Below are 25,587 nucleotides of genomic sequence, written 5' to 3' on the forward strand. Positions count from 1 at the left end.
ACAATTTTGGACAGGTAACTAGTAACGGATTACATTTAGATAGTAATCTACCCAACCCTGCTGCACATTAAGGAAGTATATTGTTGGTGGTGTACAACGTTGTCATAGAACTGTTTATTTCAAATGGTTTTGTGAATTTAAATGTGCGGTATGTCTGGTTTTAGAGCATATACTACTTTCATGTGACCCATTTAGAAATGTATACACACATTGAAAAGAGAATGGGGTGGGGACAAGTCGAATTCAGGAGGTACAGTTTCACTGTAATACACTTTGGCCCCCAAAAAATAAATTATATATAATCATTTATTGATTTAATTCATTATTTTAACACCAGCCTGTCTGCATGATTTTATTCTGCGGCTGCGCTTTGACGTTATCGAAACCAGAGAGGAAGAGGCAAGGCGGGAGATTTCACTCTCCCAAAATGTAGCTAAATCTGTTCAAAATAAACCCAAAGCGTTTCAAGGGATTTATTTTGGACCTAAATGTATCGCCTGCCTTCCCGTCTTTGGGACGACTCCTATTGTTAGTGCGGAGACATGAGCATCTCGTCAATATACAGATATCTGCCAAAACATCTAAGTAAAATCACATGATCTGTATTTTGTCATATGACATTGATGAGCCCGACAAGCAACCAGAAACAAGCAACTCACGGTGGACTTCACTAAAAGAAAGACAACCGTCAGGGATGAAATTCTATAAAACGTTTTTGTGACTTTGACGATAATATCTGGAGTATGGAATGTTGGGGAGTTTTGACTGCGATAGCTGCCGCTTGTCTGCTAGGTAAGGTTGGTGGTTTGTTGTCTTGGCTTGTCAACTGGGGCGTAATCATTAGTACAAACAGTTACGAAACGTGAGTTTCTATTGGACAGATTCGGGTAGGTCCCTCCCTCCTGGTTTTGTTTGTTTCAGTTTAAGAAACGTTTTGCAACAGAATTGGCGTAATGAATACACCCATGGCAAACAACACTGACTGCTTTTTAGCAACCTATGACTGAAGACAATTCTACATGGGATTGTTTGAGGTACTCACCCACTAGTGCAACTGTGTAGATCTTTTTCTGTTTATGAACTTTGGCTAGACTTTTTCTTAGGCACGCCATTCAATTTATCATTCACAATTCAGATTTTATTTTTAAAAGTTTTACAAACCGCGGTATCCATGGTTTATTCTCTGATTCAAAACGTTCTTAAATGACTGAATGCAACATTAACATTACACACTGCTTTGCAACAATGTTGCATAAGTGCAGCTTTTAAAGTTAATGCTAATCAACATTCAACTGTTATTGTGAGGTGACATTTGTTGGCCTTTAGGACCTATTCATCAAGCCCTGCAGATCATTCTAGTGTTCAATTAACACACGTTACCCAAGCAGTTCCCCATGCTCTGGCAATCTAAACTCAATAGAATATACAGTACAGTATAGACAGAGGGCCCTGGCCAACTCTGAGCATTTTGGAGTATAAACCAGGTGAAATCTCATGACCTGTTTTTAAATAATTGCATTTCTTGAAGAGGGTGTCATTCACTCAGTAAAGCAGCTCGGCTCACTGCTAATGTGATTACTGCCACAATAACGTCTCTGTGTGCTGCTGCTTTCTTTCCCCAACTCACTGTAGGTCAGACACCATCATATATTGTGTTAAAGGTGTTTAATAGTGTCACATTACACACTCCACAAATGGCTGCATATCCTAAAGAAGACTTACTTTTAAATACTTTTTGTGAAACATTGGCTACCTCATTGTGAAATAGATCAGGTGAGTGTGATTCAGAATGGCAACACCGTTGTAAGGTATCAGAGGAATGAGCAAGTAGACATCTAAAATCTTTCATGTTGGAACTTTTTGCCATTCTTTGATCAGGAACAAGGCTTTTAATTCATACTCCTCTTTGGAGAATGTGCCACAAAGGCCTATTACTGGATTTTCCTGAAACACTAAGGGTTGAAATCTGTGGATGTCTACTGAAAGATAATCTGATTGTAGTGAGGGGAAGGTTAGGTGTCACATGACGTCTGCAATGGGTTACGCCATCAAATACCAATCACCGAGGAACTTTTGGTCTTCTGAACCATACTAATCAGTGTTTTGACCCATTAGCCTATATGGGTTCTGAATATCTAGCTTCCCAGGTCATGTGCTCTATTTCAGGGGAGTCAGGAACCAATACACACAGTCAGTTAGGAAAGCAAAGGCTAGCTTTTTCAAACAGAAATTTGCATCCTGTAGCTCTAACTCCAAAAAGTTCTGGGACACTGTAAAGTCCATGGAGAATAAAAGCACCTCCTCCCAGCTGCCCACTGCACTGAGGCTAGAAAACACTGTCACCATGGATAAATCCACGATAATCGAGAATTTCAATAAGTATTTTTTTACAGCTGACCATGCTTTCCTCCTGGCTATCCCAACCCCGGCCAACATCTCCTCACCCCCCGCAGCGACTTGCCCAAGCCTCCCCAGCTTCTCCTTCACCCAAATCTAGATAGAAGATATCCTGAAAGAGCTGCAAAACCAGGACCTGTACAAATTAGCTGGGCTAGACAATCTGGATCCTCTCTTTCTAAAATTATCCGCCGCCATTGTTGCAACCTCTATTACTAGTCTATTCAACCTCTCTTTCTATCGTCCGAGATTCCTAAAGATTGGAAAGATGCCGCGGTCATACCCGTCTTCAAAGGGGGTGACACACTAGACCTAAACTGTTACAGACCTATATCATGTCCTGCCTATCTAAAGTCTTCGAAAGCCAAGTTAACAAACAGATCACTGACCATTTCAAATCCCACCGTATCTTCTCCGCTGTGCAATCCTGTTTCCGAGCTGGTCACGGGTACACCTCAGCCACGCTCAAGGTACTAAACGATATCATAACCACCATCGATAAAAGACAGTACTGTGCAGCCGTCTTCATCGATCTGGCCAAGGCTTTTGACTCTGGCAATCTCCGTATTCTTATTGGCAGACTCAACAGCCTTGGTTTCTCAAATGACTGCCTCACCTGGTTCCCCAACTACTTCTCAGACAGAGTTCAGTGTGTCAAATCGGAGAGCCTGTTGTCCGGACCTCTGGCAGTCTCTATGGGGAAACCGCAAGGTTCAATTCTCGGGCCGACTCTTTTCTCTGTATATTTCAATGATGTTGCTCTTGCTGCAGGTGATTCCTTGATCCACCTCTACGCAGACGACACCATTCTGTATACATCTGGCCCTTCTTTGGACACTGTGTTAACAAACCTCCAGGCGAGCTTCAATGCCATACAACACTCCTTCCGTGGCCTCCAACTGCTCTTAAATGCTAGTAAAACTAAATGCATGCTCTTCAACCGATCGCCCGCATCGCTACTCTGGATGGGTCTGACTTAGAATATGTGGACAACTACAAATACATAGGTGTCTGGCTAGACTGTAAACTCCCCTTCCAGACTCATATTAAGTATCTCCAATCCAAAATTAAATCTAGAATTGGCCTCCTATTTCACAAAGCCTCCTTCACTCACGCTGCCAAACATACCCTCGATAAACTGACTATCCTACCGATCCTCGACTTTGGCGATGTCATTTACACAATAGCCTCCAACACTCTACTCAGCAAACTGGATGCAGTCTATCACAGTGCAATCCGTTTATCACAGTGCAAAGCCCCATATACCACCCACCACTGCAACCTGTATGCTCTCGTTGGCTGGCCCTTGCTACATATACGTCGCCAGACCTACTGGCTCCAGGTCATCTATAAGTCTTTGCTAGGTACAGCTCTGCCTTATCTCAGCTCACTGGTCACCATAACAACACCCACCTGTAGCACAGCCTCCAGAAGGTATATCTCACTGGTCATCCCCAAAGCCAACACCTCCTTTTGCTGCCTTTCCTTCCAGTTTTCTGCTCCCAATGACCGGAACGAATTGCAAAAATCGCTGAAGTTGGAGACTTCTCTCCCTCACTAACTTTAAACATCATCTATCTGAGCAGCTTATCGATCGCTGCAGCTGTACACAGCCCGTCTGTAAATAGCCCATCCAACTACCTACCTCATCCCCATATTGTTTTTAATTACCTTCTTGCTCTTTTGAACACCAGTATTTCTACTTGCACATCATCATCTGCACATCTATCACTCCAGTGTTAATTTGCTAAATTGTAATTACTTCGCTACTCTTGGCCTATTTATTGCCTTACCTCCTTACTCCATTTGCACACATTGTATATAGATTGTTCTATTGTGTTATTGACTGTACTTTTGTTTTTCACGTGGAACTGCGTTGTTTTTTGTCGCACTGCTTTGCTTTATCTTGGCCAGGTCACAGTTGTGAATGAGAACTTGTTCTCAACTGGCATACCTGGTTAAATAAAGGTGAATAAATAAAACAAATCCCCTGTAGCATTTGCCTATCTACCACATTGCTACTTAGAGAGAGGCTGGGAATGTTTAATTTTCTCCTGTTTCTATAACTATTTCTCTGAAAGTCTGTCTTGTTATAACAGGTGTGGGGGTGAGCCAGACAACGGCTTCGATGCTCGCTCTTTCTGTGATGAACACCACATTCATTGAGAATGTGACAGAAACAACCACATTCAGTGAGACCCCTACAGGCAGTGAGACTCCTACAGTCAGTGAGACCCCTACAGTCAGTGAGACCCCTACATTCAATGAGAAAGTGACAGCAACCCCGCATATGATCCTCAGCACCACATCCCCAGGCTGCTCTGCCCTCTGTGAGGCCTGTGTCCCAGGGTCCTACTCCGACAAAGGTGAGTCTGAACTATGGGCCTGCTTACCCATGCCTGGCAGAGAGAGGGAGACTGAGAATTAAATAAACCTCCCCAAAAGCTTTTTATTGTCACTGTGTTTTGCTGTAGTAGAGAACAAAATGTTAGCTCACTGCTTTGAAAAGTGCTCTTTTTGTTAGCTACAACATTTCAATAATTTTCCTGTGTAGACTGTTATATTTATCACCACACCCTATAAATTAGGTAGAAACACACCACAGGCAATTGATGCAGCACTGTAATGTAGTTTTTACCCATGCGACATCTATTTTTAACACCAAGGATGTTTGTTCTTATGGTATGCTAAGTGGACAGCTTTGCTGTATTATTTGACTACTGCCATTTGTCTGGCCTGCGGCCTCTACAGAGTACGTGAAAGATAATTTGGCTAAACTGTAAAATTAAGATGGTAAATCTTGCAAACAGCACAGCCTGTTCAATAATAGACTTCTGATCCATCCCCCAGACACCTTCCTGTGTTCCTGCTGCCGTGAGCCAGGGTTGTGTCTGTTCACTGGGGCTTGCCTCCTATGTTCCAGAGGGTTCTTTCAGAGTCTGGCTGGACAACAGCAATGTCTGCCCTGCAGCCAGGGTTTTTACACCAAGTAAGTCTCTGTCGACTGAGGGCATAGCCGATTCACAAACATTCTGTAGACCACTGTTGCTCTTCCTCTTCTCTTGCAGTTTCACCGGAAGCCCTCTGTGTCAGTCCTGCCCCGCAGGCTCCTACAGCAACAACACAGGCTCCGACTCCTGCCAAAGTTGTTCTCCAGGTATTTATATCAATATTTGTTCTGTTTTGGTTGTATAAGCATTTCAATAATTACTTACTTGTAACTATTACAGTGATTATATTATAGTGTTGTGAATTTTCGTTTTGTTTTGTACAGCCATGCACATAGGCAGAGAGAAAGTTAAAGGAGTGAATAAAAAATGTGTAACAACTGATGAAAACAATCAGCTCTACTGTATAAGAGCTGGACTTCAGTTATTTGTTGCACATTTAAACAAACCAAGACTTTAGAAATATTTAATTTCCTGTGTTAAAAAATAAATAAATGGAACGTGTTATTTTCAGGTTTCTATATGTCTCAACAAAATGCCACATTGTGCAGTCCATGTCAACGAGGAACATTCTGCAAGTATGTTGCCCTTCATGGTCACCTTAGATCTGTGGTTCCTAAACTAATGCGGTATACACTGCAGCGGGATCTGCATGAACTCTTGATAATCCACACAAACGGTTGCTTGTCTGCAGAACTAACATCGCATGCTCCCCTCTCATGCTAACGGTCTTACTTCCCAAAACACCTACAGACACACAGACTGACAGACTCATAGGTTTATTAGTGGGCATTGAATATATTATTATTGTAATAGTTCAGTGATCAGACACGGGTGGTGATAGCCAGCAGTATGAAACAGTATTTCTAAATAAGTTCTTCCCTATTCATTGCAACCTTGTGGCTGTCACTCCCACAGCTCCTCCAGTTGTGCTCTGTGTCAGATCTGTCCTGCTGGTACAGAGTCCCTCCAGGCTGCTGCCAAGGAGTGCACACCTTGTCGTCCAGGTAACTGCCAGTGCCAGCCAAAAATATCAACTGTGCTATTCAGTGTGTTAAAATATTAAAATTGTGGCTGAGAATGTTCCATTCAATCTAATATCAAGTAAATCTTTAACTATGTCTGTATAGTCTATGACTGAAGTAGCTCTATTTCCAGAAGGGTTATCTGGCACTAAATGGATTACATCTATAAACACACTAAAGGAAGGCATGCATGTTCTAATTTGTGAAGGTAGTACACCGTAATAGCAGACTCAGACAGTTTTAAATGGATGATTGGTTTTGGACAGGCCTGCACAAGGCTCCCCGTCAGAGTATGTGTCAAATCTGCAGCAGCGGCTTCTTCCAGATCCACTGGGGCCAGGAGACCTGTAACCTCTGCCCAGAAAACCACTACTGCCCAGTCAGTACCACAACTCTTATTCCCTGTAAACACCTCTAATACTGAAACTATCCCCAAGGGATTTCCTGACCAACTTTAATGAGCAGGGCTCACTTCACCTGTCCCACAGAGTCCAGACGTGAACCCCATCCGGTGCCCTGGCGTTGCCTTCTGTCCTGAAGGCAGCACTGCTCCAGGTTACTGCATGGAGACCTTCTTCCGCAAGGCAGGGGAGGACTGCGAGCTGGCCCCTATCACCATTGCTCTACTTGTCATTGGAGGAGGTGGTATGTCTGAAGACACGTTAACATTTTGGTGTAGTGGGAGGAAAGTGGTTTGAACTTTAGGCTACCAGTTAGATGTTGAAAACCCTTGTCAAGCTGTCATAATGAAATGCACATATTTACTTGGGGTTTTAGTGACCCTTTAATCAAGAAACGTTGTTCATGAACCTTGTTAATTTCTTCCAATTACACTACTTTTATGCACTTTCTCGGCACTACAAATATCCAAATATTATTTAATTATGCTTATAGGTCATTTGATCTCGAGGCCACATCCTGTAGAAAAAAACTAGGTGAAATATATAAATCATGCTGAAGTAATCGAGTAGTAGTAAGTGACCTTTTTAGTATTTTTGCATACACTATTGATGTGTTGTTTCTCTCTTTTCTCTGGTCCAGTGGCCCTACTCTTTGTCATCCTACTGGTGTTGCGTCGAATGCGAGACACAGGTGGAGAGCTTTCCCTCGCGCGACAATTTCTGTTAACCAAAGAGAGGCCGCAAGGTGAATACTACGGGATCCCATGTGACGCCGAGCCAGTATACGCTGGTTGGTGAACATGCCCCCACCCCCATCTGATACTTCCTATTATTGGGGTGAAATGTCTGGCTTTTAGAGCAGAATCAAGGGAAGTCTATGTGCCTCAGTTGTGGACTAATGGACCATAAGAGAAAGCAGACACCAAATCCTAGCCATGGTTTACCAAATGTCCATTTGAGTACTTTTGATAACTCACCAGCTTTCCTGCGATTTATATCTTCTAGATGTATTTTTAACAGGCAGAAGTGTTTTTCATCTGTATTCTGTGCTTTAGTGATGGTGGATCCCGTTACATTTGTTAAAAATAAGAAAAAATGTAATCAATTGAATTTACCTTTGCATTCCTTTAGATGAATTAGGTAAATGGTTTAAAGAGGCACACACTGGATGGTTTAGGAGAGTTGAAAATGGAGCTTGCGGGCCTCTATAAGGACTTGGTGGAGACCTTGTGTTATGAAAATCACTTTTGTTGATGTTTGTAAATGCATTCAGTCATGGTACATCGATGGGTGTTTAACTTATGCTTTGAAGATTGTTTTAAGTAAATGTTCCCCTCTGTCACAGAAATAATCTATTTGCTGGTTATACATATGAATCATTTTGGTGATCTGAGGTACTATGTGTTATATTTTATTTTCTGTTTGAACGGCATCACATCTATGTTCATCAATAGAAATGTTTTTGACCTATGCTATTTAAAATAAAATTATATTTGTATGTTTTAGAGAAAAACACTGACTCTGACTGGAATAAAGCATAGCCATGCACTACTATCAAGTGAAATTCTGTTATGATATAATTACTAGCGTATAAAACAGGATACAGACCGAAGTTATAGCTTTCCCGACTTCAATGATCTTTTGGTGGTGTCATCAGCCAATTGTGAAACTTGATCTCTTTATCTTGTATCAGAATAGCCCTAAAGCGATCCTTTTATTGATGTGAAGTGCCATTACTTGTGTGACCAATAAAAATAAGAAAGGAGAAATTGGGCATCCTTGTTTAATTATGCGTCTAATATTTATTCTCTGTGAAGTTCCATGGGATAAATGAACAGAGCTATTACTATTATCATAAAGTGTCTTAATTACACTTTGTAAATATTGACCAAAACCAAATAATTGTGTTCAACTGTATCAAAAGCCTTGTAAAAGTCTACAAATAAAATAAAGCTATCTTCTAATAATGTACTCACTGTAGTCTATCAAGTCCAATACTAGTCGAATATTATTACATGTCTGCCCTTCATAAAACCAGACTGGGTCCTGTGGGTGTAAACTCTGTGGATGTGTTAAGTAGAAGTGCTCCTGAGTAGAATGGACCCCCTTTTTACTTTGAATTGTTTTTAAATAAACAAATAATTCACATATCTCATAGAAATACTTTACATTATTTTATAACTAGTAAAAATATATCAATAATTGTGCACATTTTCCATTATTTTCACCCTAATTATTCATGATTGGCTGAGAGAAATGTATGATATAACGATTGTGGGGGCTGTTTTGTTAGACTTTATACATCATTGCCTGCTGCTGGATAAACGTATGTGTTATTATGGCTTTACACCCCCTGCTATATTGTGGATAAAGACTTACTTGTCTATCAGAACACAGAGGGTGTTCTTTAATGGAAGCCTCTTCAACATAATCCAGTTAGAATCAGGAATTCCCCAGGGCAGCTGTCTAGGCCCCCCTTTTCAATCTTTACTAATGACATGCCACTGGCTTTGAGTAAACCGAGTGTGTCAATGTATTGGGATAACTCAACACTATACACATCACCTACTACAGCGTGTGAAATAATTGCAACACTTAACAGTTGAGTTGTGGTTAGTTTCAGAATGGGTGGCAAGGAATACGTTTGTTTTGTCGCACCTGGACTACTGTTCAGTTGTGTGGTCAGGTGCCACAAAGAGGGACTTAGGAAATTTATAATTGGCTCAGAACAGGCAGCACAGCTGGCCCTTAAATGTACACGGAGAGCTAACATTAATAATGTGCATGTCAATCTCTCATGGCTCAAAGTGGAGGAGAGATTGACTTCATCACTACTTGTTTTTGTAAGTGTTGACAAGCTGAATGCACCGAGCTGTCTGGTGGCATGTCTTGTGCATACCCCACAAGACATGCCACCAGAGGTCTCTTCACTGTCCCAAAGTCCAGAACAGACCATGGGAGGCGCACAGTACTACATAGAGCCATGACTACATGGAACTCTATTCCACATCAGATAACTGATGCAAGCAGTAGAATCAGTTTGAAAAAAAAAAGATAAAATACACCTTATAGAACAGCGGGGACTGTGAAGAGACACACACACACACACAGGTATAGACACACGCTAGCACACGCACTCTACACACACTTACATTGTCATATTGTCGTATGGTTGTATTTTGTATTGTAGATATGTAGTGGTGTAATAATGTTATATGATGTACAGTTTTATATTTTGTTTAATGTGTGATTGTACGTGCCTTAATGCGTTTGGACCCTTGAAAGACTAGCTGCTGCCTTGTGGGGATCCCTAATAAATACAAATAAAGTACGAAGTATACAGGTTGGAACTCTTATTCTGAAGGATTCCAAAAAACCCGTGACCCGGAAGTGCTTCGTTATTATTGCCTGCTTCACAGCGGCATTACAAGAAACATGGCAGCCATCATGGCCAGGAACGTCCCTGGTATGTAATGTGTTGATACATCATTGAGCTTTTACCTGTGATGAATTCAAGGTTATGTGTAGATCCTATTGATTATATACCCAGCTAATTGCTTGCCTAACGAGTCGACATTCGTGGTTATTATTAGCGCAGCGCAGGCTAAGGTTATCCAATGCCAGCACATACTCATGATGCTAGCTGTGTAACTAGCTATGGAGCTAGTGTGGTGATACTGAACAAGATATAGCTTACCTAATTTTAGAAATGTATTTTTGCATGGACAGGCTTGATGAGGCCGTTGACTCTGTTTGCCAGGGGGCAGCAGATATGTCTGTTCTCCACCATAATCAATCGTCAAACTGTCCAGAGGTCTCTGGTCACTACTCCTGCATGGGCTTCTCTGTCCGCCAAAGGCTTCCAGACACCCAAGCAGAGCATCCTGCAACGGTGAGGGCTAGGCATACATACTGCTCATCAGATTCAGAAAAGTCATATCGTGCTGATTCAATTCATCAAGTGCGATTAGCTTTTTTAAAACTAATTTAGCTAGCTAGACAGCTTTTGTTTCAATTGTTTTTGAAAGATGCATCAATCAATTAAATTAATAAGATGAGAGTAATATCCCCAAGCTTTGTTTGTTTGAATGACATGAAACATTAAAACATTTTTAAAGAACAACAACAATTGATTTACTAATTTGGGTGGGACTTGGTTCTTGCAGGGTTGCACCTCTCATTCCCAGCCTGGTCCAGCAACCAAGCAGAAACCTCACGTACATCAGTGTGAAAAAAGGGAAGAGGAAATCTGTGAAGTCAGTGGTGAAGAGGTTCATGCGTCTGCACTGTGGCCTGTGGATTAGACGCAAGGTAATGTACAAGTCTCTCATTCTGTTCTCCTTAGGTTCTGAAACGATAAAGGTTGTGGCGTTGGCTATCTGTTTCTCCTCTGTCTTCAAATTGACACTTACTGCTGATTCTCAATAGGCTGGATACAAGAAAAAACTGTGGAAGAAGTTGCCTGCCAGAAAGAAGCGTTTAAGGGAGCATGTGTTTTGTAACAAAACACAGAATAAGCTCTTGGACAAAATGACCACAAAATTCTGGAAGAGGAGGAACTGGTTTGTCAATGATCCCTACAAGAAATATCATGAACGTGTCAACCTAAAAGTCTAATGGCTAGAATTGTCCTTCCCACTCTGAGATGTATGTACATTTGCAATTGATTAATCAAATTTCATTGTACACAAGAACATTGTTCACAGCATCATTTTGGTCAATGTAGAGTGAAATGCAGATTTGGGCAATTGATTAATAAAATGATAACTGTATTGTTTGTTGTTGAATAAATTAACTCAAATGTATGAATCTATTACATTTAAATATAATACAAAATACATAAGCCATGGTGTCACATTGTCTCATATTTATTGGCTGTTATCAATTCACCAACAGAAACGCTGATGATACAGAGAAAGCACATGTCATTTTAGCTCATCCTGGTCTGTCATCTTTTTTTCAGAAATTCACAATAAGCTTTGAGCATCATGGGAGATTCTGGTCTGCCAGAAGGTACTTTTTACTCGAGGCCATCAGTCAGACATGTTCATCATGCAATTTATTTGACTCAAGGTTGTGGAAACATGTATTTTGTCCATGAGAATAACTCCTGACCTTGCCACAAAGTGCTTCAAAAGAATATTGAAAAAAATATTCAGCACTTCAGAATCATTGTAAAATCGGCAAGGCAATCACTGAAGCAAATAAAAACTCAACTAATTCACCCAATGCTCTGTAGTAAATAATTTTCCTATGACTTTCGTTTATTGATCTGTGTGCTGCTAGATAGGAACAAAAACATGATTCACTTTATTTTGATCCATTTTATTTGAAAGGGCAATCACATTCCAACACAACACAAAAACTACTAAAGTCGCAACAAAGATAAAAAAAATTGTGCCACATGAAAACTGCCCATTAGAAGGAACCTCTTTCGGATAATTCCATGTGCAAACAAGTGTATACCAAAATCTTTTTTTTACCAGAAAGTGATTGAATTTGATGTAAACTGAACACAGACCTGAGAAGCCTTTATGTATTGAGAACAGTGAACTAAAATGAAATCTGCCCAAACCCCAAGTATGATTCAGTGATGCATTGTGTAATAGCCAAGAGGGTTCAATCTAAGTGAATTCACATACCTACAGTGCAGAAACGTTCATTTAAAGACCGTATGTCACTCACCTTTGTTACTACCATTGGCAAAAACACTCCTGATATTCATGTAATTTACAAAAGGTTAGGAACCTGCCCAACTATAGTGTAATTGCTATGCCCTCATAGATATAGGCAACAGGCAGGTCTTAGAGAAGAATTAGTCAATCTCTTCATAATGGCTGAGAAAAGACAGGTCGACAATTGTGGCTACATTGAGAAATGAGTTTTGAGTAAGAAGTGTGAGTTGACAATTTCTCAGTGAAAGCAGAGTATTGCACAGTGTTTTTAGACTCTGAGAAGGACCAGAGTATATAGCTCTCGCCACTGGCTATCTTTTGTTATACAATAGCTATACACTTCAAATCATGTTTTGTGTGCTAAACCGGAAAATACACAAATGTATAGTGATGCCTATAAGGCATGAATAACACAAACTTTTACAAAACAATTGAATGACAGACTTGAATGCCAGATAAGTTATAATGAGATTGAAAAGTCGATTGTCAACATTTCTACCCCATAGAGCAATTTCTTTATTTGAATACTAACTAATCCCATATAATAATAATTTTGGTAATGATAAATAACATGGTGATCAGTGAACTAAAAAGGAAAAAAACATTTTTACATTTCTGAAGTTCTTTTTTGTTGACATTTCATGGTACTGGAACAGTTGCAGTAACTCTGAACATAGTGGATAGTGCCAATAGTCAATGACAGTCATAGTTATGTGTTTCATGATGTTTTAGTGCTCTTTGCAAGAAATACAAGTACTGATATTACTGTTTCTGTAGTACCAGGTACACAATGTTTTATTTGAATGATTTAAGGCTTTATAAGCAAATGTAAAGACCTCTATTCAATCCGTATCGTGGAAGTTCAGCGTTACAGCGTGATTTAAATTTAAAGGCAATGTTCCCACGTTAGTGAAGACTTTATTCACGATAAACGCTGCATATGTCGGCTCAATCAGATATTACCTTCACATTTCTATCGCACAATCTGTAATGCTTCAGCGATACAGACTGAATAGAGCCCTTACTTGCATTTGATTAATAATAATCAGCATTTTATAAGTCCTACCACTGCTATTTTATCTCATAAATAAATACCACCTTTGAGGAGTTATACTAACCTGATAGGACAATTCATTTCAATATTCTGTGTCCTGTTAAATTGTCAGCACAGATTGTGTTTGCCAGGTTAAAGCTCTCCCTACAAACCCAAGAGAGGGAGTGGACAACCATATCCTTCATTACGGAGTATTTCACCCTGCTACGCTCCTGATGACTGATGCTACCTCAAACAGTGACCAAGTAGCCACAAAAAGATGTAAGTAACAATACATTCTGTTTTATGACACTAATGACCAGAGACACATACATGCATTTGTCTCTAAACATAGTATATAAAAAAAACTATTAATGATAAATACACACACTTTACATACATACAAAAACATATTCAATGACCGACAAGTCAATCCAGATGTCTGTAAGGTATGGAGCCCACTCGAGTGCTACCTTGATGGCACCCACCATCTGTCTCCTTTACAGTACAGTATGTGCCAGATGTCATATATATTAAGATAGAGGGTCACAAGTCACTTTGGTTTCCTTATTCTAAAACAAGGCTGCTTTATGCATTTAGCTTTTAGCCACATTTCTTTATTTACCCTCTTCTCCTTGCAGCTAAAGTGGTCTTGGGAGCGTTCACACAAAATCACATGGCTTCTCTGTTTGAAGGCAGCTGGGCAGTCCTGGATCTTGTGAGAGGTCTTATGTCCCTAGGAGGAGGCTAGAAAGACAGATGGGAAAAAAAAGAGAGATGGGGCACTGATTAACCATAACGGTTCTGAAAGCAATAAATGCCACATTATTCCTGATTTGTGGTCTGACAATGTTTGTCTTGTCTGTCTGATATGCATGCTCTGTATATCTATACTGTCAGTTTGGGCACAAGAGTAACACTTAGTACATTATGAAAATACGAGTTGACACATGGTAAAGAAAGCAATCCTGGAATGTTCTTTTCAGAGGCCTGTTCCAGCTTGTTTTCTATGGAAATTGGGAAATCAATACATGCAATCAAATCAATACTTCCATTACATTCAACAGCAAAGTCATATCAGCAGTGAAACAATACTGCAAAACAACATCAATTCATACACTTATCAGTCCACTAAAAATAGAAATGCATATTAGAAACTAATTTGTATCATAACGGTACAACTAATTTCAGCCAGAAAATGATCTTCCGTCCTCATTTTTGCAATGGTACCGTGCCACGAGGACCCAGTGTGTTAGTCACCACAGTCCAGTTCAGGGGAAGTTAGAATCACATGCCAGTAGGCCAGCCAGTTTAAAGGAGTACCTCAGGCGCCTTCCTCTTAATCAGCCTGAGCTGTGGGGTGCTTGTTGACGTTTCCCCCCCCATGTCCTCAGTCTGCTCTGGTGCTGGGGGTGCAAGGGATGGTGGAGAGGGCTGGGGGGTCAGGGAGGGTGAAGGAGGGAGTGTGGGTTTGAGGGGTGTAATAGCGTGGGACAGCAGCTCCTTGGTGTCACACAGGTCGAATCTCAACACCTCATACTCAGTCATGTCCAAATCCTGCCCTACACCGTGAGAAGCAACGGTGGTGAAAGATTAACAGACACACATCCGAAAGTACACTGAAAGCAGCAGTGAAATGTTGTACTATAATTATTGAAGTGCTGTAGCGTCACTACAGAGAGGTTGTTATGAGTTCTAAGGGGCAGAGTAGGGTGGTTGTTGTTCTCTACACAGAGCACCGGAGCAGACATCAAAAGGACCATGTGTGCAGGCAGGGGAATAAGGACTAGAATAACGCTGAAAGATATGGGATTCCCTCTCTCACACGGCAAACAAGCATAACAATGCAATACGGACGAGGACTCCTCTTCACGGCCCTTCATTTAGTCTCTGCAGAATCATGTTGAGTACACTGGATTTCCATCTCATCATTCAATATGCCATGGAAATGGAAAGCAAAAGGCCAAAATAGTCTTTCATAAACCAGCTCTTTCAATATGAAGGATGCTGGTTGACCTATCAGCTAATATCATGTTGTTTTTATGAAAACACAGATAATCACGTTGTAAATATTCCACAATAAGTGTGTGGTAAGTTAACAAAACACGTTTTTCAAACATAATTTGAAAATGTGTTAATGATCCACACAGTACAGCTACTTACAGGAATAGTTACAGTCCTTCACAACACATTTTTTAACAGAGCCATGGTGCAAAAGCATTCTTTTTCACCTTGTGGTTATTATTAACCTCTTGGAAAATAGACTAATCAATCCAAACCAAGTGAATCTCAAAGAAACTTTGGGACTGTACAACACATACTGTATAATGAGACATGGACCACTGAACTAGTATGGCCACCGGAGAGCAGGCTCTGGTCATTCAATGATAAAAGCTAAACATGAAGCATTCTCAGGTGAGTCTAGAGCATTGATATTCAAAGTCGGGGGAATTGCAGTGGGGTTGCAAAATGTTTTTTTTTTCATGGAACAATATCATTTTGTTGTTGTTGAGAAAAATCATTTGAAAAATACAATTTCAGTGAGTAAATGTATTTATTGGTTCTCTTCATTTTGATAGGAGAGAAAATGTAATGAATTGAAGGTTATTTGTTGATGTGAAAATGTTAATGGACTGATTTTAATGTTGTGTGGTCAGATTTGGGATGGGGTCCCACATGGTAAAGGTTTGAATAGCACTGGTCCAGAGCCTGCCTGGCAGCCATGTAGAGACTTACCTGCAGTCAGATATCACAAACAGGAATAGATATGTGGGATTAGGGGGACTAAGGAAAGTCAGGGCACAGAACTATTATCTCCAGGCTTAAACAGGAAAGAGGCCATATGATCATGTTTGTTTAAGCAGAGGAAACAGACCTGTTTTCAGGAGTGTCAACATTTCTAATGCCTTTCATTTGAAGCAATGAGCAATACTAAGCAGTAAGGTATTTAAGTTACTAACTATGGAGTTAAACTGTACTCATTGTTTTCAGTAGTGCTTTGGTAAAACCATTATTTGCCAAATATACCATTTATGGAAACAATGAGTACAGTTTAACTCCCTAGTTAGTAACTTAAATACCTTACTGCATCATATTGCCCACTGCTTCAAATTAAAGGCACATTAGATACGATTGGCAATGTGTACACCTCTAGCATGTGTATTGGTAAATATTTACTCTATTAGTCCGTACTAGTAGACATGCTAGAGGTGTACACAAATTGCCTATTGTACAGTATATACCCTTTTCAGTGTTACCATATTGCTACTTAGCTACTACATGGTAGTTATCTAAGAGGTGATCAAATTGTATTATGGAAAAATTATGTGCAAATAGGATAATCACATCCCGAACCTGGCTGTGTCATTCATTCTGTCTGTGTCCTGGTTAGTGATGTAAGTGTATGTGGCAGTATAGTCTCACCCTTGGTGTAGCCACTCTCTGACTTGCTGCGCATCATGGTCCTGGCCCTCTGTTGTCCAGCTGCAGACTGACTCGGGACAGATCCAGAGTCCACCTCAGTTGGGTCGGACTGGTAGGCGGACAAGTCATGCATGCTGAAACTTCGTAGTCTATCTGACAGTACTCCTTGGCTCTGGGGTGGGAGACAAAATACACGAACACTATGAATTATACATATATGTACACAGAAAAACATCACTTCACCCCACCATTCCCCCAGGACACATCAGAAATGGAAATAGTCAGCATTACCTTTGTCGCTGCCAGGACTGCAGCTGTGGCTGCTACATTCAAACCTTTCCTCCCAAAAGTCACCAGAGTATCGTAGCTTTTGTCCTTTGCTTGGCAGAGATAGTCATCAATATCCTGGACATAGAGGAAAACACACATATTAATTGTGTTTTTATTGGCAGGCCATGTGAAAAACCCACTCACAGATTTGATGTACTGTATGCAAACAATACATGTTGTGACTATTTGTAATGAACAAGGTCGCTATCTGTCTTGAGATTGCTCTTTAGCAACACACGTTTCTTCACACATAAAGAGTGGACATGTTGATTGTCTTTTAGAATCAGTGCTATTGTTCATTTTCATCTGACACTGGGTCCCAGTGTTGGTCCCCTCTCAACTGTGATGTGTTTCCTGACCCCAAAATAAAGTAAGAAGGAAAGGAACAAGGAAAAACCATGCCGTTTCCTTATGCCCCTCCACCCAAAACATGACCAGCTAGGACAATCCAACCTCTCCTTCGGATAATCCATCACAGCAAATCCTGTCATTAAAATGATTAGCAGCGCATTTAAAACATATATAGTATAGAAGACACCTTATAAAACATTTCAAGAGGACAAAGAAAAAAGTACTAATGCACTGGTCTCACCTTCTCTTTTGAAGATAGTGTCGGGTGAACAAACTTCCTGTATAGAACACTGGACCCCTTTGTGTAAGGAGACAGTAACCATACCACAAAGGCAATCTTCAGCTCATAATAGAAAGGAACCCTACAGTGAAGGGAAGAATAATACAGCGATCAGAGCATTCAAAAAATCTACTCCCCATTACAATACCATCATCAGTCGTGACTATCCTATGTAGGCCAATGTTATGTGACTCAGTACTATTGCAGAACAATATTTTGGACTTCATAACGAATTATATGAAAACAAGTGAAATAATACTATACATAAACAAAACAGGTATTTTATAATACAGCATTAACTTACCAACAGATAAATATATCCGTGATGGTTTCCATGGTGGTGAATAGTGCAAATATGATCCAGTACATCATCCATTTCACCTTTAAAAGCAAAATAACTGTCACAGTTAGTCTGATACATAATAGTTCAAGAATATTAAACTCAATTCTTATTAATCCTGGTTCATGTAATTCAGTCCACGATTTGGCTGGGTCTGTGAAACTGGCCCATAATAAACCCAGACTATGGTTTCATTGTCACTTTTTTCATATTGTTGCTAATACTCACATATTCCTTCACATCCTTTGACTTGACAGCTTTGTATGAGGAGTATGCAGGATATAGTGTGCCAAATACAAGCCTGGAAAACACAAAACATGTCATTAGCTTATGCAATAAGTGCTTGTCCAGCACATCCACACACATTTATGGGGCTAAAAGCAAATAAAACTCACTGGTAACAACTGTCCAAAAAACAAACAACTCTCTATTTGTATAACTTTGATGTATAAGCTATACTATCTTGGCCAGGTCGCAATTTTAAATGAGAACTTATTCTCAACTTGCCTACCTGGTTAAATAAAGGTGAAATAAAATAAAACAATATGTCCTCTAACTCCGCAGTAATGGGTATTGGGTTTGTGACGAATTTACTGTGTTAAAACTGTTTTAGATTTTATTGAATGCATAATGTTTATATAAACAAATAATACATCAACAGGGAGTGGCTCATATTCCAAGAAATGAGGAGAATCTGAGAACAGTCCCATGCGCACTTCCTTTGCGCCAAAGTCCCATTGCAATCAAAGAGGCCCCCGCTAGACAAGTCAGAGTTTTACGCGCGCAACTATTTTCCAATTCCGTTCATATTGTTGAATGTGTAATTGACATGAAGACATTCATATTTTCAACAACAATTAAAACTAATGAGTGAGCAGAAAAAGGGGCACATTTAAAATTCGAATTTACTAAACAAGGCCACAGGAGGACTACACCTGTGTATGACTATAACAGACAGGGGGACCCCTTGGCTTGAAGCAACAGTATGGCAACAGTTGTGAGTGTGACCTGCTCAAATTACTGACCTACATAGGCCTGTATAACCATACAGTTGTTAAACACACAAGGTCACTCAAAACAAAATGCACTCAGTGTTTCTGCTTAAGATCTCAGAACAACAAATAAAATGTGTTGGATAGTCTATATAGAGCTTTGAACGCCAAGTCAGAAGACACTTGGAGCCTCACGTCTGAAACAGCAATGTAATATGATATTGTAACCTAAATTTAATTGACGTGCTATTTTGAGATTTGGCTAACTCCAAGTCTATATGTTGTGAACACGTTTAATCATTTCGCCATATTACAACACCATAGAAATGACCAGTGGAGTCTATAATTCTACTTCCATACATTAACGTGCTTAAATATTCGGATGACTCAGAACATTTGCGGCAATAAAGTCTTAGAAATATATACAACACTTTTATTGTAACCTGAGAGGGGTGACCCATCCCTTTGTTTTCCAAATAAAGGACATCAAGTAACATAACATAGCTCTGCTTACCACTGCTCCGTGCTTTATAAAAGCATTTTATTATATAGTTATATTTGAATTTACTGTATGAAATCCCCTATCGATTACAGCATTATTGTTGCTTGATCATTTTCAACATGCATAGCTCTGCATGAGCAGACATAGAAATATACATATTTAATTTGGGCAATCACGTAATTCTTTGTCTGGAATTCAATGAAAACGCAAGTAAATACATAATAGTCTAAATAAAATATTCACCGACCCTTTAAATGTGATATGACTATTAAATCAAAAGGCAAAAAAATGCCTTATTGAAATAAGGAATAAGTCATAAACAGAGCACAATATTCTGTCTCGCCTCAAACCCCAGAGTCACGGTCTCTGCTCAGAAATAAGACGTAGCCTACATAGGCTATAAAGCGGCCACTGCTGTCATGCATCTTGTGTCACGGAAAAGCGCATATTTACAGCAAACGGCATTATCTCGAGGTGGGATTTTTATGAAAGAAGAATGTGATTTAAAAAAAAATACTTACACCACAAGTCTAGAGATTATCCAAGAAACCATTGCGCTGAGAAGGGGACGGAACGTGCTGTCAACAGGGAGGAGTTTCCTTCTTGAGCGTTGGCAGTTGCCATTTGACAGCAGCGTCAGCGAGGACCAACCACGGCGTCAAACGTTCCGCTGCACGCAGACATGAACGTGATACAGAATATTTTTTGTCTATTTAAATAGTTACTGGCCTAACTAACTACCTGATGTGGATGTACATTTTTTAATTGAACACTAACTAGGAAGATTGTGAGGTTGTAGTGACAACACCAACACCTTCTGTGAAATAGAAAAAGTGAGCAGACCAGGCAGGGTAAATGCTATTCAGAATCATTGGGAAGTCACTAGCCTAACTCACCATTTAACATTTCAACTTCAATCAGGTAACTTCAGAGTTGAAACATCCCAAGGATCCCTGATAGCATGGACCAGGCAGTCTGGATTAAACATCTCAATAGTATACTATAATTGCAATACACCTGTAAATGCTCAGTTTCAGAAACAATAGTCATTCAATATAATCCACTGGCATTAGTTGAGGCTTGTAAATCATTTTGGGAAGTTTTCCCTAAAACATGAGACCGCTACAGTGCTTTTTTGGACTGGTAACCTACATCAACAGAGGACAGAGATATGGTTTGGTTACATTTGGTTATAAAGCTAATCCCTTTGAAGCCAAGGGAAAAGCAACCCAGACGAAATAAAGATGCACTGTTTCGCTCTAAGACTCTCTCTCCTGAATGTGTTTTCACAGATGTTGCTCTTTCCCATAAAATAAAGCAACAAAAGTAAAGTGGCCTACCAACCGAACGAAACACACATTTGTTCACTTTTTCCTTTCATCCTACTCGTCCATTTTCCTGAACTTTCAGGTAACATTCAAGTATTGAGAGGCCAGGCAACAGTAAAATCATTCATGTTTATTTCCATAATTTCCTGGCCACATAAAAAACAAAAGTGCACAGCACAGAAAAAAACAACCCATAACACACAGGATCTGAAACGAGACTAACCAATCAGATTTTTTATTGAATAAGCAGAACAAATTTAAGGACTTTGAGGCCAACAATACACAGTTAAAGAAGCACGATTTCAAAGTCCAAAATCGGTTAGAATTTGAATTCCTTTTTTTACCCCTCCAAACAACATTATATAAAGAAAATAGATATATGCACTGTACAGATAACTTTGCTTTTTAGATCCTGTGTTTCAAATGATGAAAGTAAATGAAATACATTGATTGTACAAAACATTAAGAACACCTGCTTTTCCATGACAGATTGACAAGGTGAATCTAGGTGAACGCTATGATCCCTTATTGATGTCACTTGTTAAATCTACTTCAATCAGTGCCGATTAAGGGAGGAGACAAGATAAATAAGGATTTTTAAGCCTTAAGACAATTGAGACATGGATTGTGTATGTACGCAATTAAGAGGGTGAATGGGAAAGACAAAATATTGAAGTGCCTTTGAACAGGGTATGGTAGTAGGTGCCAGGCACACCAGTTTGTGTCAAGAACTGCAACGCTGCTAGGTTTTTCATGCTCAACCGTTTCCCGTGTGAATCAAGAATAGTCCAGCAACCAAAGGACTTCCAGCTAACTTGACACTACTGTGGGAAGCATGGAATGTTTTCAACACCTTGTGGAGTCCATGCCCCGACAAATTGAGGCTGTTCTGAGGGCAAAAGGGGTGTGTAACTCCTTATTAGGAAGGTGTTCCTAATGTTTGGTATACTCAATGTATATTGTTTTACATTTTAGATTTCAGAACTAGATCAGAGTAGTGATGGATTAAAGTTTCATGAACACTAAAATTTGATGAGTCACTCATTTAATGCCGCAATGTAGAGCAAGACATTTCCATTACGGATTAGATATGTCAGTGACCGGCTCAGAGTAAGTCTCTGCCCACTGGGCACAGACGTCAGCTCGACGTCTATTCTATGTTGGTTCATCGTAATTTCATTGATTAGATGTAGAAACAACGTTGATTCAACCTGTTTTCACCTAGTGGGTGGTTAATCCACCCTATTGCAGGATGAAGCCTCAGCTTCCCCAAAATAATCAGACCACACTCATCACTTTAGATAGGCATGAGCATTCTTTCAGCGATCTTGGGATTAATATAGATTTTCGCAACATTGGGTAGGTATACAGTCACCACACTTTGGGTGATTTCTAGGGTTACCCAGATTATATGCAAGGTCATAAAAGCCAACTTTCATAAGAACAGATCTGATATGTTATTTAGCCCTAAGCATTCAAAAGTTCTCAGCCCAAAGCGAATCAAAAACAATAATGTGAAAGAAAGAGACAATATGTTTGAGAAGAGACTAGATTAACCCTAGACCAAAATTGTCTTTGTTCATACTTGAGCAGGCAAAAATACTTTAATGGGACTAAAAGCGGTCAAAGCTCAATCTTAGCTCCTTAAGGCTGCCAGTCTAGACTGCATCTCCTCAATGTCCTCCTCCGACTCATCCTCTGAGGCTGCGGCAGGAGGCTCCATTTCAGGTAGGGCGTCTGTGACTTTGCTAGGCGCTTTGCCAAGGGCGCCTAATATGGAACAAACCACCAGCGGTCAGCATTTACAACATTACATTTTTTTTACCATCAGCCCCCACCAGACAGGTGAACATTTACAGCCCCAAACAACTTTTTGAGACCAGTTTCATTACCAGAAGGACCATCTTTACCTGCTGTGATCTCAAAGAGGATCCTATCAACTTCTGCCTCTGCTGCCTCCTCCATCTCATCATCCTCCATGCTTTCAAAGGTATCCTCCAGCATCTCCTCTATGATACCAGCCTGTGGGACATACACAGCACCAAAAGGTTATATCAATAATCAAACAATATTTACTAATTTATTCTTCAATATAAATTTGAACAAAGTGCATAATATTGTTGGTTATATGAATTGTATGCTTGTAGCTTCGGATCGTAGCAGTGGTTCAAAACCGGACGGCTTCCCTGAGTCTCTCTAAAGAGGGTTTCACACCGGTACGTGATGCAGCAGCAATAGAGCAATGCACATGAGCAGTGGTGGATTTATGTACCCAACAGTAACACAGAGGCCACAGTGTGTCAGCGGATATGTGACTGACCTTCATCATCTCCTTGGACAGCTCCCTCATGGTGCCCTGGATCTCTGGGATCTTCACTAAGCTCTGCATGGCTTTCATGACCTCTGTGCTCTTCTGAAGGGCGCCAGCTACACGCAATACAGCTGGAAAAATAACAGCAGAGTCACATACCAGACACCACCCCTTTGTAATGTAACACGCAGCATATTACATGTGCAGTACATATTCATATTAGGGCCATGACTTGACCACTTGGCCTGACCAGGAAAAACTCTGCACCCCTACTAGCTTCCAGTGTTACAAAGCATTTCTATTCATTTGTCATCAAATTAACTTATCCTGAGCATTTTGTAACTGGTGATGCTACATCAGTAGTTTCCTTCACACTCACAAAGCTGGTTCTTCATGCTGAGGAGTACAGAGTTCATTTGGGCTTTGGAGGCATAAAGTTTGCTGACTGCACGCTTCGACTGGACCATCTCTTTTGCAAGAACCACACAAACGTCCCTGTGTCCCTTTTTAGCAGCATCTTTGATGGATCTTTTTACCTTCTCCTCCTCCCTCTGAATGTCTGAGATAGAAGAGGAACAATGAGAGACCACTAATATAATGTAATATAACAAACTAATGTAGAACATTATGACAGAAGTTTGACAGCAGCTTTCCTTGGTGTTTATATTATTATAGTGTATTGTTTTTGCTCTCTGACATTCTTAAACCAATATGGGACTAGGCTTCACATAACGTAGCCTTAAAGTACTTATTCTCACCTCGAATTTGTCTGTCAATCACTCTCATCTCTTTCCTGATTTTGAGTGACCATTCATTTACCTTAAATGACAGAAAAAAGTGAATTAAGCTTCAACAAATCACTAACAAAATATTACACTCAGATGTGTCATTCACTGTCAAGCTTAAGGAAATGACGTGTAAACTATTTTTTCTTCTTTCGTGTGAATAGTGACGTTAGATTGATGGTCGTTTGTTTACATCCAAAGATGGTGCTGGCTGCTAGTGTGTAAATGAGCAACAGGCCAGCAGCCATAGCATTTGGGGGAATAAAGTTTGTAAATATAGGCTACAAATGATTCCAATGCAAGTAGCTAGCAAACAAGCACGACTTATATTGAAGACCATACACTAGCTAGCAAGTTAGCTACTGTGTAGCTAACAATCAAACTGAAATGGTAATGTTAGCAACAATTGTCTTACGTTAGCTAACTCGTAAACTGCCGTAGTAAACGTTAGCTAGCTACATTACAATAGTATTCGATTCAAGTTTAAATAAGACGGAGATCGTGATGAGAGTTATTGGATAAACGTCGCCCTTGTTACAGTACCATAAATAAACAGAGCAAGCTAGCCTAGCTGTTAGGTTCTGTACCTAGCTTTGAATGAGTTGTTTGGCTAGCTGTCAAGCTCGTGTCGCCCCTCACCAGAAGCCTTCACTTACCAAGTCTTTTGGTGGTTTATCTTGTGTTTTCCCGAACAGTCCCATTTTCATTACAACGATTACGTTAGCCAACCTAGCTAAACTGGTAATACAGAACACAACAGAAACATTAGCATACACCTTCTACCACTTTCGGATCCCAAGCTACGCCACTTCGCCTCCCAGGCCACGTTCCAATACGTCAATGCTCCACCCTACTGAAGTGATGGGGAAAAGTACCCAACTGTCATACTTGAGTAAAAAAAGTAAAGATACCTTAATAGAAAAAAGTAAAGATAACTTAATAGAAAATGACTCAAGTAAAAGTCAATCAGTAAAATCTACTTGACTAAAAGTCTAAAAGTATTGGGTTTAAAATATACTTAAGTATCAGATGTAAAAATATAAATAATTTCAAATTCCTTAAATTAAGCAAACCAGCTGCCATTTGGCAAAGCATTTGGCATATAGTGAGTCCGCCAGATCAGAGGCATGACCAGGGATATTCGGTTGAAGTGCGTGAATTTGAGTATTTTCCTGTCCTGATTAGCATTCAAAATGTATCAAGTACTTTTGGGTGTCAAGGAAAATGTATGTAGTAAAAAGTACAACCTTTTCTTAAGGAATGTAGTGAAGTAAAAGTAGTCCAACATATATATAGTAAATATATATATTTAAAAAACTACTTAAATTGTACTTTGAAGTATTTTTACACCACTGCCCTACGATGTCAATCAGATGCATCAAACTCTTTACGTACTTGGCGGAAGTCATTCATTTTCAATAGAGCAGTCCGGAACGCTACGTTGGGGGGTACCATATGCGTTCAAT

The 25,587-nt window shown here is 39.9% G+C and overlaps 4 protein-coding genes across 4 annotated transcripts; 2 read left to right on the top strand and 2 right to left on the bottom strand.

The window, feature by feature from the left end:
• The first annotated feature begins 378 nt into the window (after nucleotides 1-378).
• On the top strand, nucleotides 379-8,533 carry LOC139374250 (proprotein convertase subtilisin/kexin type 5-like). The gene is made up of 9 exons (XM_071115276.1): nucleotides 379-792; nucleotides 4,497-4,763; nucleotides 5,248-5,386; nucleotides 5,466-5,554; nucleotides 5,860-5,923; nucleotides 6,264-6,352; nucleotides 6,637-6,749; nucleotides 6,859-7,015; nucleotides 7,412-8,533. The coding sequence occupies exons 1-9, from the start codon at nucleotides 744-746 to the stop codon at nucleotides 7,567-7,569; spliced, it is 1,125 nt and encodes a 374-aa protein (XP_070971377.1). The 5' UTR covers nucleotides 379-743; the 3' UTR covers nucleotides 7,570-8,533.
• Nucleotides 8,534-10,183: 1,650 nt separating this feature from the next.
• LOC139375179 (mitochondrial ribosomal protein L35) lies at nucleotides 10,184-11,616 on the top strand. Its single transcript, XM_071116731.1, has 4 exons — nucleotides 10,184-10,237; nucleotides 10,501-10,663; nucleotides 10,938-11,082; nucleotides 11,200-11,616. Exons 1-4 carry the CDS (start codon nucleotides 10,207-10,209, stop codon nucleotides 11,386-11,388), a joined length of 528 nt encoding a protein of 175 aa, XP_070972832.1. The 5' UTR covers nucleotides 10,184-10,206; the 3' UTR covers nucleotides 11,389-11,616.
• A 7-nt stretch (nucleotides 11,617-11,623) lies between these two features.
• LOC139375178 (receptor expression-enhancing protein 1-like) lies at nucleotides 11,624-20,317 on the bottom strand. The gene is made up of 8 exons (XM_071116730.1): nucleotides 20,219-20,317; nucleotides 18,432-18,504; nucleotides 18,168-18,244; nucleotides 17,825-17,945; nucleotides 17,194-17,307; nucleotides 16,903-17,074; nucleotides 14,803-15,041; nucleotides 11,624-14,226 (listed from the first exon to the last, which is right to left on the bottom strand). The coding sequence occupies exons 1-8, from the start codon at nucleotides 20,248-20,250 to the stop codon at nucleotides 14,152-14,154; spliced, it is 903 nt and encodes a 300-aa protein (XP_070972831.1). The 5' UTR covers nucleotides 20,251-20,317; the 3' UTR covers nucleotides 11,624-14,151.
• An 823-nt stretch (nucleotides 20,318-21,140) lies between these two features.
• On the bottom strand, nucleotides 21,141-24,998 carry LOC139375180 (charged multivesicular body protein 3-like). The gene is made up of 6 exons (XM_071116733.1): nucleotides 24,778-24,998; nucleotides 24,095-24,155; nucleotides 23,716-23,895; nucleotides 23,346-23,467; nucleotides 22,936-23,047; nucleotides 21,141-22,795 (listed from the first exon to the last, which is right to left on the bottom strand). Exons 1-6 carry the CDS (start codon nucleotides 24,826-24,828, stop codon nucleotides 22,662-22,664), a joined length of 660 nt encoding a protein of 219 aa, XP_070972834.1. The 5' UTR covers nucleotides 24,829-24,998; the 3' UTR covers nucleotides 21,141-22,661.
• Between the last annotated feature and the right edge of the window lie 589 nt (nucleotides 24,999-25,587).

This window comes from Oncorhynchus clarkii, chromosome 19 (assembly GCF_045791955.1).
Source record: "Oncorhynchus clarkii lewisi isolate Uvic-CL-2024 chromosome 19, UVic_Ocla_1.0, whole genome shotgun sequence".
Classification (NCBI taxonomy): Eukaryota; Metazoa; Chordata; class Actinopteri; order Salmoniformes; family Salmonidae; genus Oncorhynchus; species Oncorhynchus clarkii.

Bases quoted from the DNA above. Each gene is read 5' to 3' on its own strand.
- LOC139374250 (XM_071115276.1), top strand. From the start codon at position 744: ATGGAATGTTGGGGAGTTTTGACTGCGATAGCTGCCGCTTGTCTGCTA. The intron at 5,555-5,859 runs GTATTTATATCA...TGTTATTTTCAG, and splicing joins CTGCCAAAGTTGTTCTCCAG to GTTTCTATATGTCTCAACAA. The intron at 6,750-6,858 runs GTCAGTACCACA...CCTGTCCCACAG, and splicing joins CAGAAAACCACTACTGCCCA to AGTCCAGACGTGAACCCCAT.
- LOC139375179 (XM_071116731.1), top strand. From the start codon at position 10,207: ATGGCAGCCATCATGGCCAGGAACGTCCCTG. The intron at 10,238-10,500 runs GTATGTAATGTG...TTGCATGGACAG, and splicing joins CATGGCCAGGAACGTCCCTG to GCTTGATGAGGCCGTTGACT. The intron at 10,664-10,937 runs GTGAGGGCTAGG...TGGTTCTTGCAG, and splicing joins AAGCAGAGCATCCTGCAACG to GGTTGCACCTCTCATTCCCA.
- LOC139375178 (XM_071116730.1), bottom strand. From the start codon at position 20,250: ATGGTTTCTTGGATAATCTCTAGACTTGTGGT. The intron at 17,075-17,193 runs GTAATGCTGACT...CTCCCACCCCAG, and splicing joins CAGTCCTGGCAGCGACAAAG to AGCCAAGGAGTACTGTCAGA. The intron at 15,042-16,902 runs GTGAGACTATAC...CTCACGGTGTAG, and splicing joins AGAGAGTGGCTACACCAAGG to GGCAGGATTTGGACATGACT.
- LOC139375180 (XM_071116733.1), bottom strand. From the start codon at position 24,828: ATGAAAATGGGACTGTTCGGGAAAACACAAGATAAACCACCAAAAGAC. The intron at 23,048-23,345 runs GTCAGTCACATA...TATGTCCCACAG, and splicing joins TGTCCAAGGAGATGATGAAG to GCTGGTATCATAGAGGAGAT. The intron at 22,796-22,935 runs GTAAAGATGGTC...GTTCCATATTAG, and splicing joins CCTCTTTGAGATCACAGCAG to GCGCCCTTGGCAAAGCGCCT.